A 17,342-nucleotide genomic window follows, 5' to 3' on the forward strand; every position below is an offset into this window, starting at 1 on the left:
ACTTGCTTTGACCGACAACATAGCCAAGACAGGTCACACTGGCATTGCCAAATTCACTCTTAGCCAAGTTAACTGTAAGGTTGTCCTAGGAAAGCCTGTCAAACAGCTTTTCTACTGCAGAGATATGCTCTTCCCGAGTGCCACTCCCTGTGACTAAGTCATCAATATAGGTATCTGTGTGTTCTAACCCTCGAATTACAAAATCAATCATTCTCTGGGATGTTCCTGGAGTATTTTTCCTTCCAAAAGGCAAAACATTGTATCCATACAACCCAGATGGTGTCACAAACACAGAAATGTCTCTACCTCTGTCCGTCAATGGAACACACCAATACCCTTTCAACAGATCAATCTTTGTAAATTAGCTATTCCAACCTTATCGATGCAATCATCCACCCTAGGGATAGGATAGGCATCAGTTTTTGTTACTGCATTTACCTTTCTACAATCAGTACACAATCTAACACTACCATCATGTTTGGGCACAATAATGCAGGGTGACTCCAATCTCACCCTGAAGGCCTAATAATACCATTCTCCAGCATGTTCTCAATTCCCTGGTCAGCCAATTTACATTTTCTACGTTCATGCGATATGGGTGTTGTTTAATCGGTTTGGCTTGACCAACATCTACATCGTGTACTGCGACCGTGGTTTCCTTGGGAACATCGGGAAATCAATCTTTAAACTTCAGAATGAATTCCTTCATCTGTTGTTGTTGCTTTGGCTGCAGATGAGACAACTTGTTATCAATGTTTTCTGGAACAACCGATTCATTAGCCTAACTGGGACGATGTTTGGCTTGTGAAAAGTCTCAGACGAGTCAATTGTTTCATTCTCAGGGTTGCCAGATTCATATGTTTTGACAACAACACTCACAGATGGTACCTGCTTGTCAAAAAAGGCTGTATCATATTTATGTGTACCACCTGTGTTAGTTCAAGTCTGTTGGGTGTTTTAATTACATAATTCACATCATTAATTTGGGAGACTATCTCATACGGTCTATTGAATTTCGCCTGAAGTGGATTCGTCAACATAAGACAAGCACCTTATCTCCCACCTGGTATTTTCTTTCGCGAGCCCTGTTATCAAACCAACACTTCATTTTGTTTTGAGAAATCTTTAAGTTTTGTCTCGCTAGACAACAGGCTTGGTGTAGTTTATTTTTGAGCTTCAAAACATAGTCTAAAGAGTTAACATCAATCCATCGTTTCTTTTAACAAGGTCAAAGGTCACTCTGCGACCAAATACAAGTTCAAATGGAGTAAAGCCCAGTGATGCCGGTACTGACTCTCTTTCTGTGGACAAAAGCAAATGTATTCCTTCATCCCGGTCTTTTCCATTTTCAACACAATATGTCTTAATCATTGTTTTGAGGGTAGAATGAAATCTATCTAAACCCCCTTGTGATTCTGTATGGTACGCAGATGATGCAATTTGTTTTGCCCCCAATTCAGAAACTACCTGCTGGAATAATCCAGATGTAAAATTGCATCCTTGATCAGACTGGATTTCTTTAGGCAAATCGAATAATGTGAAAATCTTGGTAAGAGCCTTCACCACAGTTTTAGCTTTAATATTTCTGAGAGGTATTGCCTCTGGGAATCTGGATGCAGTACACATAATAGTTAGCAGATACTGATGGCCAGCTTTAGTCTTTGGCAATGGGCCAACACAATCCACTATAACTTTGGAAAAGGGTTCACTGAATGCAGGTATAGGCCACTGGGGTGAGCTCATTAGGATTTTTTTTGAAAACTTTTTTATTGCATTTTTAAGTAATTACAGAGTAAAATATGAAAAAAATGTATATAACCCTTCCCCCCCCTCCCCTTAACTCCTCCCCCCGACTACCCTATAGAAAAAAAAGAGAAAGAAAGAGAAAAAAAAAGAAAGAAAGAGTGCCTGGTTGTTGGTAGATCTCCACATGCTCCATGGAGTTCGTAATAACTTTAATATGTATATTTATTTCTTTCCCCTAATAACCAATTGTTTCATCTTCAGAGCATCTATATATTTAGTCCTGTCTTTTGTAAATAAGGGCTCCAAATTTTCAGAAATGTTTCATATTTATCTCTTAAATTATAAGTAATTTTTTCTAATGGAATACAGCCATAGATTTCTTTCTTCCAAGAGTCTATACTTAAATATGTATCCGATTTCCAAGGAACTGCAATAGCTTTTTTGGCTACTGCCAGTGCAATTTTTATGAATTATTTCTGATATTTATTTAGTTTAAGTTTCGGTTTTATCCCTTCAATATCACCTAGTAAGAGTAATATTGGATTATGAGGAAATTGTGTTCCTGTAATTTGTTCCAGTAAAAGTCTTAAATTTGTCCAAAAAGGGTGAATTTTAGAACAAGACCATGTAGAATGTAAATAAGTACCAGTTTCTTGGTTTCATCGGAAACACTGATCCGATAAATTTGGATTTTATTTATTTATTTTTGTGGTGTAATATATAATTGATGTAGAAAATTATACTGCACTAATCTTAACCGAACATTTATTGTATTTGTCATACTATCAAGACATAGTCTTGACCGATTTGTTTCTTCAATTTTAATATTCAAATCACTTTCCCATTTTTGTCTTGACTTATGGACTCCTTGTTTAATTGCCTGTTTTTGAATTAAATTATACATACAAGATATAATTTTTTTAATATTTCCTTTTTGAATTAAAATTTCTATTTCATTAGATTTCGGCAATAACATTGTTTGACCTAATTTTTCTCTTAAATAAGCCCTTAATTGAAAGTAACAAAATAAAGTGTTATTTGATACTTTATATTTATTCTTTAATTGATCAAATGACATTAATATACCTCCTTCAAAACAATCTCCTATATATCTAACCCCTTTTTAAAACCAATTATATAAAAGTTGATTGTCCATTGTGAAAGGAATAAGTCTATTTTGAATTAAAGATCTCTTTGCTAATAAAGATTTTTTTGTCTCATCATCAACATTTATCTTATTCCATAAGTCAATCAAATGTTTTAATATAGGAGATTCTTTCTTTTCCCGTATCCATTTAGATTCCAATGTATATATAAAATCTTCTGGTACGTTTTCTCCTATTTTATCTAGTTCTATTCTAATCCATGCAGGTTTATCTTTCTCGAAAAAAGATGCAATAAATCTAAGTTGATTTGCTTTATAATAACTCTTAAAATTTGGAAGTTGTAATCCTCCTAGATCAAATTTCCATGTCAATTTTTCCAACGATATTCTTGACATCTTACCTTTCCAGAGAAATTTCCTCACATATTTGTTTAACTCTTGAAAAAACTTCTGGGGTAATTGTATTGGTAATGATTTTAATAAATATTGTAGTCAAGGGAATATATTCATTTTTATAGTATTTACTCTACCTACTAATGTTATTGGTAATGCCATCCATTTATCAAGGTCTTCCTGAATTTTTTTCAAAAGTGGTGAATAATTTAATTTGTATAAGTTTTTTATGTCATTATCAACTCTTATACCTAAATATTTTATACCGTTTGCCGGCCATCTAAATTGAGTTATTAATCGACATTGATTATAATCTCCTTTAGTAAGAGGTAAAATTTCACTTTTATCCGAATTTATTTTATAACCCGATATTTTCCCATATTCTTCTAATCTATAAGATAATTTGCGTAGTGAATGTAATGGATATGTTAAATAAAGTAGAACATCATCAGCAAATAAGTTAATCTTGTACTATTCCTGATTAACTCTGAAACCCTTAATATCTGAGTCCATTCTAATTAATTCAGCTGGTGGCTCCATTGCCAACACAAACAAAGCAGGTGATAATGGACAACCTTGCCTAGTTGATCTTGTTAACTGAAGTGATGTTGAAATTTGACCATTTGTCACTACTTTAGCTTTGGGATTAGTATTTAAGGTTTTAATCCATTTTATAAATGATGTTCCTAATCCATATTTTTCCAATACCTTAAATAAAAAATCCCATTCCAATCTATCAAATGCTTTTTCTGCATCTAAAGCAACTGCCACACTCGTTTCCTCCCCCTTTTGCGCTAAATGGATTATACTAAATAAACGGGCTACATTATCTGCTGATTGTCTATTTTTAATAAATCCTGTTTGATCCATATGCACTAATTTTGGTAAGCATTTAGATAATCTATTAGATAAGAGTTTTGCTATTATTTTATAATGTGTTTAATAAAGAAATAGGTCTATATGATGCTGGTTTTAAAAGGTCTCTATCTTTTTTTGGCAATACTATTAAAATAGCTGTTGGAAAAGTTTCTGGAAGTTTATGCGTTCTTTCCGCTTGCTGTATTAACTCCATAAAAGGAGGGATTAATAAATCTTTAAACTTCTTATAAAATTCAGGCGGAAAACCATCTTCTCCTGGAGATTTATTACTTTGAAGTGATCCCAGAGCTTCTTCAAACTCCTTCAATGTAAAAGGCATACCTAATCCCTTCTGTTCTTCTGTATTTAATTTTGGAAGAGTTATTTGTGATAAAAATCCTTCTATCTTAACGTCATCATTCTTTGATTCTGATTTATACAACTCAGAATAAAAACTCTTAAAAGCCTCATTAATTTCTAGAGGCTTATAAGTAATTTCATTCACTTTTGTTCGAATTAGATTTATTGTTTTAGAAGTCTGATCTGTTTTTAACTGCCAAGCAAGGACTTTATGTGATCTTTCACCTAGTTCATAATAACTCTGTTTAGTTCTCATAATTGCTTTTTCTGTTCGATATGTCTGGAGTGTATTGTATTTTAACTTCTTATTAATAAGTTGTCTTCGTTTTTCTTGTCATATTTCTTTGAGATCCCTTTTCTAATTTTATAATCTCTTTTTCCAATTGATTTATTTCTATCATATATTCCTTCTTAATTTTAGAAGTATAACTTATTATCTGGCCTCTCAAATATGCTTTCATTGCTTCCCACAATATAAATTTATCATCAACTGAATGTAAACTTGTATCTAAAAAGAACTGAATCTGCTTTTTCATAAAATCATAAAAATCTTGACGTTTTAGTAGAATTGAATTAAATCTCCATCTATAAATTGATTCCTCTTCATCTATCATTATCATTGTCATTATTAAAGGAGAATGATCAGACAATATTCTTGCTTTTATTCCACATTTTCACTCTATCTTGAATATTCGTTGATAATAGGAAAAAATCTATCCTTGAGTAGGTTTTATGTCTATTTGAATAAAATGAATAATCTCTTTCTTTTGGATTGATTCTTCTCCATATATCAATCAAATTTAAGTCTTTCATCAATGATAGTTAATTTTGCTACTTTTGATTTTGTAATAGCCTTTGTTGATCTATCTAAAACTGGATCTAAACAAAAATTGAAATCTCCACCTATTAATATTTTATCACGTGCGTTAGCCAAATTCAAAAAGACCTCCTGTATAAATTTTACATCATTTTCATTTGGGGCATAAATATTCATAAGAGTCCATAGCTCTGAAAAAATTTGACAATGTATAATTAAATATCTTCCTGCGGAATCAATTAATACATTTTGTATTTTAATTGGTAAATTTTTATTAACTAAAATTGCAACTCCTCTCGCCTTTGAGTTAAATGAAGCTGCAATAACATTTCCAACCCAGTCTCTTTTTAATTTCTGATGTTCTATATCCGTTAATTGAGTTTCTTGTAAGAAAGCTATATCTATTTTCATTTTTTAATATATGTTAAAATTCTTTTTCTTCTTATTAGTCCATTAAGCCCATTAACATTGAAACTTAAAAACTTCAATAAATTAGTCATTATTTTTAATTATGTTACTCCAATCTATAATAATACCTGATCTTTCAACTTTCATGGTATCCTGGGAAATCTTTTTTGAAGTCTCCATGTTGCTATGTGTGTCGCCACCAATCATCCAGGCAAAAGAATAAAAGAAAAATAGAATATAAAGAAAAAAACAAAATACCCCCCTACTAATGTTGTGAAAGAAGAAAACACAACATTATCCCCCCTCTATTGTACGGGTCATGACAATCGCCATGATTACACACGTGAATCCCGTAGTAACCGATACAAAGCTCCCCAGCCACCCACCCCACAACATAAAAAGTATATATATAAAAAAAGAAAAAAAATACTATTCTCAATTAATATTTCTAAAATTTTACTTTTCTCCCTTATATCATCCTTAAATGTCCATCAGTTCCATTCACTATCTCTGTCTTCGTCTTTAACCATTACAGTTAGAAGTCTCTACGTTTAATTAGTGAATAAATGGAAGTTTTTGTGCGAACACCTCCGCATCTCGATAATCGGGAAAAAAATCTTTTTCCCTCCGCCAAAAAAATTATCATTGTTGCTGGGTGATGCATTAAAAACTTACAACCTTTTTCCCATAAGACTTTTTTAGCTGGATTAAATACTTTCTTTCTCTTCAAAAGGTTATAACTTATATCAGGATAAAAAAGAACAGGTTTCTCTGCTATCATCAATGGACCCTTTCTTCTTTTGGCACTTTGGGCAGCTGCCCTCAAAATCTTTTCTTTATCCTGGTATCGTAAACATCTAATCAAAATTGATCGCGGATTTTGATCATCTTGAGATCTTGGCCTTAAGGCTCTGTGCACCCTTTCAATCTCAATTGAAGTTTCTTCTCCCATTTCCAATTTTTCAGGAATCCATTTTGGAAAAGATTTATTGGGTCTTCTCTTACGGTATCTTCTTTAAGTCCAACAATTTTAATATTGTTGCGTCTACCAAAATTTTCAAGCTTATCAATTTTTTCCATGAGTTGTTTTCTTTCTATGTCCAGGCATTATTATCATATTCCATATTCTTCATTCTTCCTTCCATATCTTCCATTTTGACTTCCAAATCTGTAATTTTCTTTTCCATTTTTTGCTGTCTCTTTGTCATTTTATCAAACATAGCTTCCATATTTATTATTTTTCTTTAATTACTTTTAATGCATTTAATTTATGCATTATTTGCCTCAAAGTCTTTTTTGTATTTTCAGAGGCACTTTCATCTTCATCTTTGTCTGATTTTTCCAGAGAGTCCGGCTCTCTCTCAGATTCACTTTCACTGTCGGTTTCAGTCGCTGCTGGGTTTTGTAGTTCTGGTTGCTCTCGTTTGCGCATGCTCATTCCTTTACGCTTGCACAGTTCTCGTTGAACTTTTCCTTTAGAAATGGCCGATGCTGCCACAGTCTCCTGTTCTGTTTCACCGGTGGTGTATTGTACCTGAGTCCGTGGTTCTTCAGTAGAAATAGGCCTTGATTCTGTTCCAACTCGAGCTGTCTTCACGGTAGTAGTTTTCTTCGTCCTCTGTTTATGAGGCATAGCTTAAAACAATCCGGAGTAGTTTATAAGTAACCTTAAAAAGGTATTGATTAACTTTTCTTCACTTAAACATTGATTTATTAACTTTTTTACGGGAGGGCTGTGTTCCACCGTCTCGATCCTACGTCATCACGTGACGTCCCCAGCTCATTAGGTTTACCCACAACTTGACAAGTGCCTTTTGGAAACTCTTATTCAGGGTAAACATAACCTTATGAGTTAAAGCAAACTGATCTGCTAATCCAGCAGATTCCTGCATAGTGACAGCATCATTTCCATCTAAATACATCTTTCTGTCATCAGGGACACACCTTCAGAATTCTTCAATTAAAACCAACTCTCTCAAGCTGTTAAAATCATCATTTACATGTTCAGATGTGCACCAGAGGTCAAATTTCTCATCAGCAAATTCCGTATGTCTGGTTCACAGATTTCTTCAAATTTCTAAACTTTTGCCTGTCTGCTTCTGGGACCAACTCACAAGCTTTGAGCACAGCCTGTTTCACTGGGTCATAATATGTGGTGCGTGACCATGTGGTTAAGGTGTTGAACTAGCGATCTGAAAGTCATGAGTTCGAGCCTCAGCCGAGGCAGCATGTGTGTCTTTGAGCAAAGCACTGAACCACACACTGCTCCTGCACATTTATAGCCCAGTGGCGATGATTGGGGCAGCATAAATAAATAAATAATAAGCTGCTTCAGCAACTGTCAAAGCAGAATAGGCATGCTAAGCCTTCCCCTTAATTACACTTTGTAAGAGAATTTTCTTTCTGCTTATCTGCCACTCCAGCCTGAAACTGCCTCTGCCTTTCCAGAGCCTCCATCTTTAATTTTTCTAACTTGTCCTGGAGCTCAAGCTCATGAGGTTTACTTTCAGGAAACACCTCCAACTCCTCCACTTTAAACACACCCTCAGATACATAATGCTCAGCTATTATCCTCTGCAGCTGTGCCCTCCTCATTGTCAATTTCACCTTAGCAAGTATTAACATTTTAGCAATACTCAACAACTCAATCCTTCTGGAGTCCTCTAATGCCTGAGAGGTTCACACTTCCAGATATCTATCAACATCCATTGCTGCTGATTTTCACACACAAATAAATCAAAAGGGATTTCCCCAATGAAATCAATATTAAATCAATCCTTAAATTTCTCTATATCCCAGACGCAGGCCCCATTTTGTACAAACCGTAACGCTTTAGAAACGAACCAACAGCAACAGACTACTCCCAGTGGCCACACTTTATAATTCCATGTCACATTCCCATTCTGATATGTCTATCCATGGCCTCCTCTACTGTCAAAATTAATCCAAACTCAGGTTGGAGGAATAACACTTTATATACTGGCTGGGTAGCCTCTGACCTGATGGGATGAACATTGACTCCTCTAACTTCCATTAATGCACCTCTTCCCCTTCTTACCCCATCACTGACATATTTAATTGTTTGCCTGTTTTCCATGTCTCTCTGGTGCTTCCCCCCCCACCTTTCTTTCTCCCAAGGACTCCTGTCCAATGATCCTTTCCCATCTCCAGCTCTGTATCACTTTCGCCAATCATCTTTCCAGCTCATAGCTTCATCCCACCACCTTCGGTCTTCCCCTATCATTTCACGTTTCACCCTCCCCCCCCCCTCCCCACTTTCAAATCTCTTAGTATCATTCCTTTCAGTTAGTCCTGACGAAGGGTCTCAGCCTGAAGCGTCGACAATTCTTCTCCTTATAGATACTGCCTGGCCTGCTGTGTTCCACCAGCATTTTGTGTGTGTTGTTTGAATTTCTAGCATCTGCAGATTTCCTCGTGAGTGTTATGTGTATAAATATAACTCCCAAACTATTGAGCTTGGGGGAAACAAGGCTTGGAGTCTTGAGGTGGTAAGGTATGAAAGTTCAGTTGAACCACAGAACAGGTGATGAGAGAGAGATACTTGTAATCCAGGGTAAATGTTGAGAGAAGGCAATTATGTCGTACTCCACAGGTTCCATGGTGGTAAAATGAGACCAACAGTCGCTGTAGATTTTATCTGTCATCCTTCCAAATCCACATACTAATTATCACCCTAAGTGACTTGTCATGATTGGTATCGTCTCAATGAATTACCACACCACAGCCTGGCAATGGTTAACACATAAGTGGTCTCCACAGGATACCCCAAATCAGATCCACTCCTATGAATCAAATGAGGTGACAGCCACACATTCGATGTACGGTGAATCGATAATTAGCCCACCCTTGTGGGTAAAGGAAAATTCCAAACAGTGACCCTTGGCCACTGGTTCCCTGGTTTCGATGCTTCCATTTTTCCTCCTTCGTCTCCATCTGACTCTGAGTGTCTGTGTCCTCGGTTTAAATTAGCAAGCTGCACGCGATGTAAACAAGCTGCAAGTCAGACACATTTGCCTTCTTAATCTCTCTCTCTCTTAAAATGACAATCCACAGCAAACAAAACCTTGGGATTCATAACAATGGCCACTCCTCATTGTGAGCTGACAGGTGTGCCAGTAGGTGGGATGACTGAGTGAATCCTTTCCCACATTCTCAGCAGGTGAATGGCCTCTCTCTATTGTGAATTCGCTGATGACTCTTTAGGGTGAATGACTGAGTGAATCCCTTCCCACAGACTGAGCAGGTGAACGGCTTCTCCCCAGTGTGAACTCGCTGATGTACCAGTAGGGTAGATGACTCAGTGAATCCTTTCCCACAGACTGAGCAGGTGAATGGCTTCTCCCCAGTGTGAATTCGCTGGTGTCTCTGTAGGGTGGATGAGCGAGTGAATCTCTTCCCACATTCTGAGCAGGTGAACGCTCTCTCCCCGGTGTGAACTTGCTGGTGACTCTGTAGGTGGGATAACTGAGTGAATCCCTTCCCACAGACTGAGCAGGTGAACGGCCTCTCCCCAGTGTGAACTCGCAGGTGATTCTGTAGGTGGGATGTATGAGTGAATCCCTTCCCACAGACGGAGCAGGTGAACGGCTTCTCCCCAGTGTAAACTCGCTGGTGTCTCTGTAGGTTAGCTAACCGAGTGAATCCCTTCCCACAGACTGAGCAGGTGAACGGCCTCTCCCCAGTGTGAACTCGCTGATGACTCTGTAGGTGAGATGAATGAGTGAATCTCTTCCCACAGACTGAGCAGGTGAACGGCTTCTCCCCAGTGTGAACTCGTTGATGACTCCGTAAGTCAGATGACCAAGTGAATCCTTTCCCACAGACTGAGCAGGTGAATGGCCTCTCCCCAGTGTGAACTCGCTGATGACTCTGTAGGGTGGAAGAGTCAGTGTATCTCTTCCCACATTCTGAGCAGGTAAACGGCTTCTCCCCAGTGTGAACTCGCTGATGTTTCTGTAGGCTGGATAAATTAGTGAATCTCTTCCCACAGACTGAGCAGGTTAAGAGTTTCTCCCCAGTGTGAACTCGCTGATGTCTCTGTAGGCTGGATAAATTACTGAATCTCTTCGCACAGACTGAGCAGATGAACGGCTTCTCCCCAGTATGAACTTGCTGATGTACCAGTAGGGTAGATGACTGAGTGAATCCTTTCCCACAGACTGAGCAGGTGAATGGCTTCTCCCCAGTGTGAACTCGCTGGTGTCTCTGTAGGGTGGATGAGCGAGTGAATCTCTTCCCACAGACTGAGCAGGTGAACGCTTTCTTCCCGGCGTGAACTTGCTGGTGACTCTGTAGGTGAGATAACTGAGTGAATCCCTTCCCACATTCTGAGCAGGTGAATGGCTTCTCCCCATTGTGAACCCGCTGGTGAGCCATTAGATCAGATGACTGAGTGAATCCTTTCCCAGAAATTCAGCAGATGACCAGCCTCTGCCCAGTGTGGTGTGAACTGACTGGTGTGTCCACAGGTGGGATGACCGACTGAACCCCTTCTCACACACAGGACAGGTGAATGGAATTGCCCAGTGTGAACTTGCTGATGTACCTTCAATTGGGATAACCGAGTGAATCCATTCCCACTGTCTGAGCAGGTGAAAGGCCTTTCTCCTGTGTAAATTATAGGAGTGCCAGTTGGTCAAATGACTGAGTGAATCCCTCCCCACAGTCCGAGCAGGAAGGGTGGTCAATTGGATCCCTTGCTCCACTTCTTAAATATCTCGACAGAGACAACAAAACTGGTGTGCCGTGTTTGAGCTTCCTGGAGACAAATTCCTTCTCATTTTTAACCTGTAAAAAGATTTACAAAATCCATCAATGGGTGCAGGACAACATTTCAGATGAGATTACTTGAGCTGCCAAGGTTTCATCTGGTATCACACTGTTACAGTGATGTTCAACCCAAGTTGGACAGAGAAATCATCTCCTGACTGGGCAGAGTGCTGGAACCTGGAATGACCATCAATTCCCTGATGCTCTTCCTGTCTCTATAAGAATGGGGCATTTCTGCCGTCTCCAATCTGTGACCTGGCTCAGTTTGACTCTCTCCGTTGGTATTATTCCCTGTTCCCACTGAGCTGCATGGGTTCCTGGCCCCACAGTAACTGAAACAGTCTCACACAAATAGTTTTTCTTGACGTGCAGCTGGGATCTGCTTTTATGTATTATTAACTTAAAGTGCCACAGTTTTAACGCCATATAAAAAATTCCTGCTGAAATGACTGGTTGGTTCACACAGCTGTCAAAAGGGGTTAGAGTGAATTTTTGTATTATTTCAGGTTCTTGTCACAATCATAGAAAATTTCAACACAGAAGCAGGCCCTTTGGGCCATCTAGTTTGTGCTGAACTATTTAATCAGCCCACTCCCACACCCCTACCATCCAGGTACCAACACAAACCTCTTAAATGTTGAAATCGAGCTCGCATGCACCACTTGTGCTGGCTGCTCATTCCACAGCCGGATGTCCGTCTGTGTGAAGAAGTTTCCCCTCATGTTCCCCTTAACATTTCACCTTTCACCCTTAACCCATGGCCTCTGGTTGTTGTCCCACCCAATCTTCGTGGAAAAAGCCAGGTTGCATTAACACTATGTGTGCCTCTCTATCACAATCAAATCTCCACTCAATCTTCTGCATTCCAAGGAATAAAGTCCTGATTTGTTCAATCTTCACTTATAACCCAAGTTCTCCAGACATGGCAACATCCTTGTGAATTTTCTCTGAAATCTCTGAACTTCTTTTACATCTTCCCTGTAGGTAGTTGACCAAAACTGCACACAATACTCCAAATTAGGCCTCACCAATGTCTTCGAGAAGTCACCATAACATCCATCTATTGTTATCAGTACTTTGGTTCATGAAGGGCAATGGGCTGAAATCATTCTTTCCATCCCTATCTACCTGTGATACCACTTTCAGTGAATTAAGGACTTGTATTCCCAGGTCCCTTTCTTCCACAACACTCCTCCGTGCCCGACCAGTCACCGTGAAAGACCTCCATTTGTAGGTCATACCAAAGTGCAACAACTCACACTGGTCTGCATTAAATTCCATTTTCCATTCCTCAAACCATTATCCCACCTGGTCCAGATCACACTGCAAGCCATGATAGTCTTCTCGCAGTCCGCTAAACCCCCAGTCTTGTTGTCATCCACAAATGTGTTGATCCAGTTAACCACACTATCACCCAGATTACAGATATAGATGACAAATAACAACAGATCCAGTACTGATCCCTGTGGCAACCACTAGACACAGGCCTCCAGTCAGAAAGGCAACCATCTGCTACCACACTCTGGCTTCTCCCAAAGACAGTGTCTCATCCAATTTACTGTCTCATCTTGAATGCTGAGTGACTGAACCTTCTTGACCAACCTCCTATATGAGACTTTGTCAAGTGCCTTGCTAAAGTCCATGTAGACAACATCCACTGCCTTGCCTTCATCCACTTCACTGATAACTTCCTCGAGAGACTCTATAAGATTAGTTAGAAATGACCTGCCATGCACATAGCCATGCTGTCTATCCTTTATCAGTCCACACCTATCCAGATACTTACAGTATATACCTGGTTCCTGCACACACATTCCAATAAATTTCCCAGTTCTGATGACAAGCTCACCAACGTATTATTTCCTAGTTCATTTTTACAGCCTTTCTTGAACAGCAGAACAACATTGTCTGTCCTCCAATCCTCCAGTACTTCACCTGTCACTGAGGATGATTTAAATATCTGTGCTAAGGCACCAATAATTTCTGAACTTGTCCTCCGCAGGGTCCAAGTGAACAACTTGTCAGGCCCTGGGGATTGATCCACACTAATTTGCCTCAAACCCCTCCACCTCTGTAATCTGTACAGGGTCCATGAAGTTGATGCGGCTTTGCCTCACTTCTACAGACTCGGTATTCATCTCTTGAGTAAATACGGATGCAAAAAAAAATCTCCCCAAGTCTATGCCATACTTTCATATGGATTACCATTCTGATCTTCCAGAGAATTAATTTTTTTCCCTTGCAATCTTTTTGCTCTCAACATATCTGCAGAATCCCTGAGGATTCTCCTTCACCTTGTCTGCTGGGGCAACATCATGCCTTCTTTTATTTATTTTATCAGTATTCACTTGAATTTCCTGTATTTCATAAGTACCCCATTTGTTCCTATCTGCCTGTACCTGGTATGCACCTCCTTTTTATTGATCTGGGAGAGGAAAGCCAAAGGGGTGATAGATCTGCATGGTGGGAGGTGGGGGTAAGGAGGGTTAAACTAAAGTTGCAGGGGGAATGGGAGCCTGAATAACAGAACGGGTATTGGAGAGGTTGTGGAGACAGATGTTGTTCAGGCCTCAGACAAAGTCAGGAATGAAAAAGTTGAGCATGATGCAGTGAATATGCTGAGCCCTGTATATTTCAATACAAGGAGCAGCGTAGGAAAGGTGGATGTGTTCAGGACATGGATCAACACCTGGAATCAACACTAGGATCTGGCAACTATGGATTGGGACAGGCTGCTTTATGGCAAAGGTGTGCTTGATAAATGGGAGGCCTTCAAAGCGAAATTTTGAAAGTAGTAAGCGGGTATGTCAGAATAAAAGGTAAAGATAGAAACTGTAGGGAAACTCGGATTGCAAGAGATATTGAGACCCTGGTAAAGCACAAAATGGAATTGCATAACAGGGATAGGCAGTCAGTTTCTTATGGAGTATAAGAAATGCAAGAGAACACATAAGAAATCAATCAGGATGGCTAAAAGATGGCATGAGGTTGCTGACACAGAAAAGGTGAAGGATAATCCTCAGGGATTCTAGTGATAGATTAAGAGCAAAAGGATTGCAAGGCACAAAGTTGGTCCTCTGGAAGACCGGAATGGCAATCCACGTGTGGAACCAAAGCAGATGGGGGAGATCTTAAATATTTTTCCATCTCTATTTACTCAGGAGATGGACAAAGGGTCTTTGGGAGTGTGGAAACTTGGCATTAACCATTTCAACCCTGGGGAAAAAACACTCCTCTGGCCACTTACACGCTCAATACCCCTCATCATTTTATACACCAAAAAATGTCTCTAAATATAAACAAGGAAATTATACATTGTTCAATCTACTTTCCACGATTCAGTACATTTACACAGACAGGTGTGTAAAAAGGGCCCAACGAATATCAGGGACAAACAGGCCCAATTCACCATAACCACAAACTGTTCCTGATGCTACCATCCAGGAAATGGTATCACAGCAAAAGGACCAACAGGCTCTGGCACATCATCTTCCACCAGACCATCAGACTGATTAATTCATGCTATATTTCAATGTTATATTGACTGTCCTATGTACAAACTATCTATTATAAATCACAATAAATTACACATTGCCCATTTAGATGGAGAAGTAAGGTAAATCTTTCTACTCCTCATGTTTATAAAGTATGTATCTAATAAAGTCAATTCAATTCACCCTCTCCATTATCTGTTCTGTCACTCTGGCTCCCATTCCCCCTACAACTTATTTTAACCACATTTTATTTAACCCCCTCCCCTGCTCACTACCACTAGCAAGCCTTACCACTAGGATATTCGTCCCCTCTTGTTCTGTTCCTCTAACTGACAAATCCCCTATCAGCCCTTTGACTTTCCTCTGCCAGGTAATTCCCCCCCCCCCAACAGTTTCTAAAGTGCTCCACCTGTTGTTGTGGGGGATGGCCACTGGAGTACTCTGTGATGCCTATTTAACCTCATTCCCCTTCCTGATTCTCATCCAGTTTCCTGTGTCCTGCACCTTGGGAGTAACTCACCTCTCTGCATGTCATAGCTATCAACCCCTCCAACTGCTGGATGATCTGGAATTCACCCATTTCAAGTTGCAGCTCATTGAAGTGCTGGGTTACAAGCTGCACATCTTGTAGGTGAGGGCATCAGGGACACTGGAGATCTCCCCTCTTCCCTCCAATACCCCTCTAATTTGTAGTAATCTCCCCTCTAATTTGTAATAACCAGTGTGCAGATATATCTTGCACTGTGCATTTTTTACCCAGTGACAAGACGTGCACAGTGAATTTTATATAGAGAGGTATTCATTTTAACATCTAGTCTGTCTCACTGGAGTTTGGCACATTTGTGATGTGAAAGCTACTTGTTGCCCAGGGCAAAGGTGTTTGATATCATTAAGTACCCAGAGAGAATGGGACAAAACATGTTTTCACCGGTAGAAAAGTCCAGAGCAAGAGGAGGTAGAGGAAGCAACACACACAAAATACTGGAGGAGTTCAGCAGGCCAGGCAGCATCTACGGAAAAGAGTCCTAATGCCGATTTTCTCAATTGCTGATGTAAAAGATTTTGTTCCCTTTCTCCGAGTTCCTAATCCTTGCATTTAGATAGCTGGAGCTCAGCTCTGTCTGAGAGATCCATCGGTTCCCATTCCCTCATCAGCCAGAAGCTCCCCGGGGCCCGTGTACGGATCGTGGGGCTGAGAGAGAGGGAAGAGGGCAGGACTGTCCCGGGGTTGCTGGTCACGGTGTCCGAAATTCAGAGGAATTATCTCGAAATCGGTGTTTAAGATAAAAACACGGAGAATCACTCTTACCTGCAACCGACATTTTCAAAGGCTTCTGTGTACTGCGCGCATGCGTGAAACTCAGGGGCGGCCTCAGCCTGACGCCTGCGCATTTCATCAGCGCTTCAGCGCCGACGAAATTCTTAACGCATGGCCCTATGGGTAATCACGGTGCCATTAAAGATTTCTGCAAGCACCGGTTCAATGTCCATATCTCATTTTTTTTTAACTTGGGTATAGAAAAAATCTGCAGCTGTTTTAACGCAGAAAGCGGCTCCCATAACCAATATACTCAATACCAACGTGTATCTAATGCCAAAGTAAAATGCAGATATAAAACACAGGAGTTTCTGCAGTTGCTGGAAATACAGAGACGCATACACACAAAACAATTCAGAGAGCAACTAAGCAGCGGAGTACACAGGCTAGGCATGCGGAAGGGGCTCTGCCTAAACGTTTTCTATTTATTCCTCTCCAAAATTTCTGCCTGATCTGTTGATTTCCACCTGTGTTTTGCAGAAATTAACCCCCCCCCCCCTTTTTTTCGATCAACCAGTTTCCAAATGCTTCTAATCTTTCACTTTTAACCACATCCTGCTGGTCTTATTCGTCCTCCTCCTCTGGACCCCATTTCTCTCTGGAGCCCCTGATTCAGGCTGGCAACTCTTTTGTTTCTGACTCTGCACCATCGAAGATTCACTCGCTAGTCTGCTGTCAGACTTTAGAGGTGCATTGTGTTGCGAGACCGCAGGTTCGTTTACTGTGAGTGTCGCTTTAAGTGCCTGAGTGAGGAGGGCTGTGACGTCAGACACAAGCTGCAGGAGCAGGAGCGGGAGAGGGAGACAAGCTGTTGGAACTTCAGCGTGTGACTGCTATAGGCTGCAACTCATCCATGCCCAAAAGGTTGGGTTGATCTGATCATCGGCACGCAGTGCACAACGGATGTGTGACTGTCACTTCGTATCATCCATATGTGTGGATTTGCTGGAGTACCCGTGGTATCACTTTTGTCGGCCCTTACCTGGAATCGGGGTGTTCTGTGGTCACCACTTGAAGACGATATTCCTGTCACTGTCACCTGGTGATATTTCT

General features: G+C 39.9%; 1 protein-coding gene across 1 annotated transcript; it reads right to left on the reverse strand.

Annotated features, from left to right (window-relative positions):
* Positions 1–1,853: 1,853 nt before the first annotated feature.
* LOC132386978 (zinc finger protein 229-like) lies at positions 1,854–16,305 on the reverse strand. Its single transcript, XM_059959339.1, has 2 exons — positions 16,281–16,305; positions 1,854–11,495 (listed from the first exon to the last, which is right to left on the reverse strand). The coding sequence occupies exon 2, from the start codon at positions 11,082–11,084 to the stop codon at positions 9,861–9,863; it is 1,224 nt and encodes a 407-aa protein (XP_059815322.1). The 5' UTR covers positions 11,085–11,495; positions 16,281–16,305; the 3' UTR covers positions 1,854–9,860.
* Between the last annotated feature and the right edge of the window lie 1,037 nt (positions 16,306–17,342).

Source organism: Hypanus sabinus, unplaced genomic scaffold (genome assembly GCF_030144855.1).
Source record: "Hypanus sabinus isolate sHypSab1 unplaced genomic scaffold, sHypSab1.hap1 scaffold_1449, whole genome shotgun sequence".
Classification (NCBI taxonomy): domain Eukaryota; kingdom Metazoa; phylum Chordata; class Chondrichthyes; order Myliobatiformes; family Dasyatidae; genus Hypanus; species Hypanus sabinus.

Coding starts and splice junctions, on each gene's coding strand:
- LOC132386978 (XM_059959339.1), bottom strand. CDS start 11,084: ATGGCTCACCAGCGGGTTCACAATGGGGAGAAGCCATTCACCTGCTCA.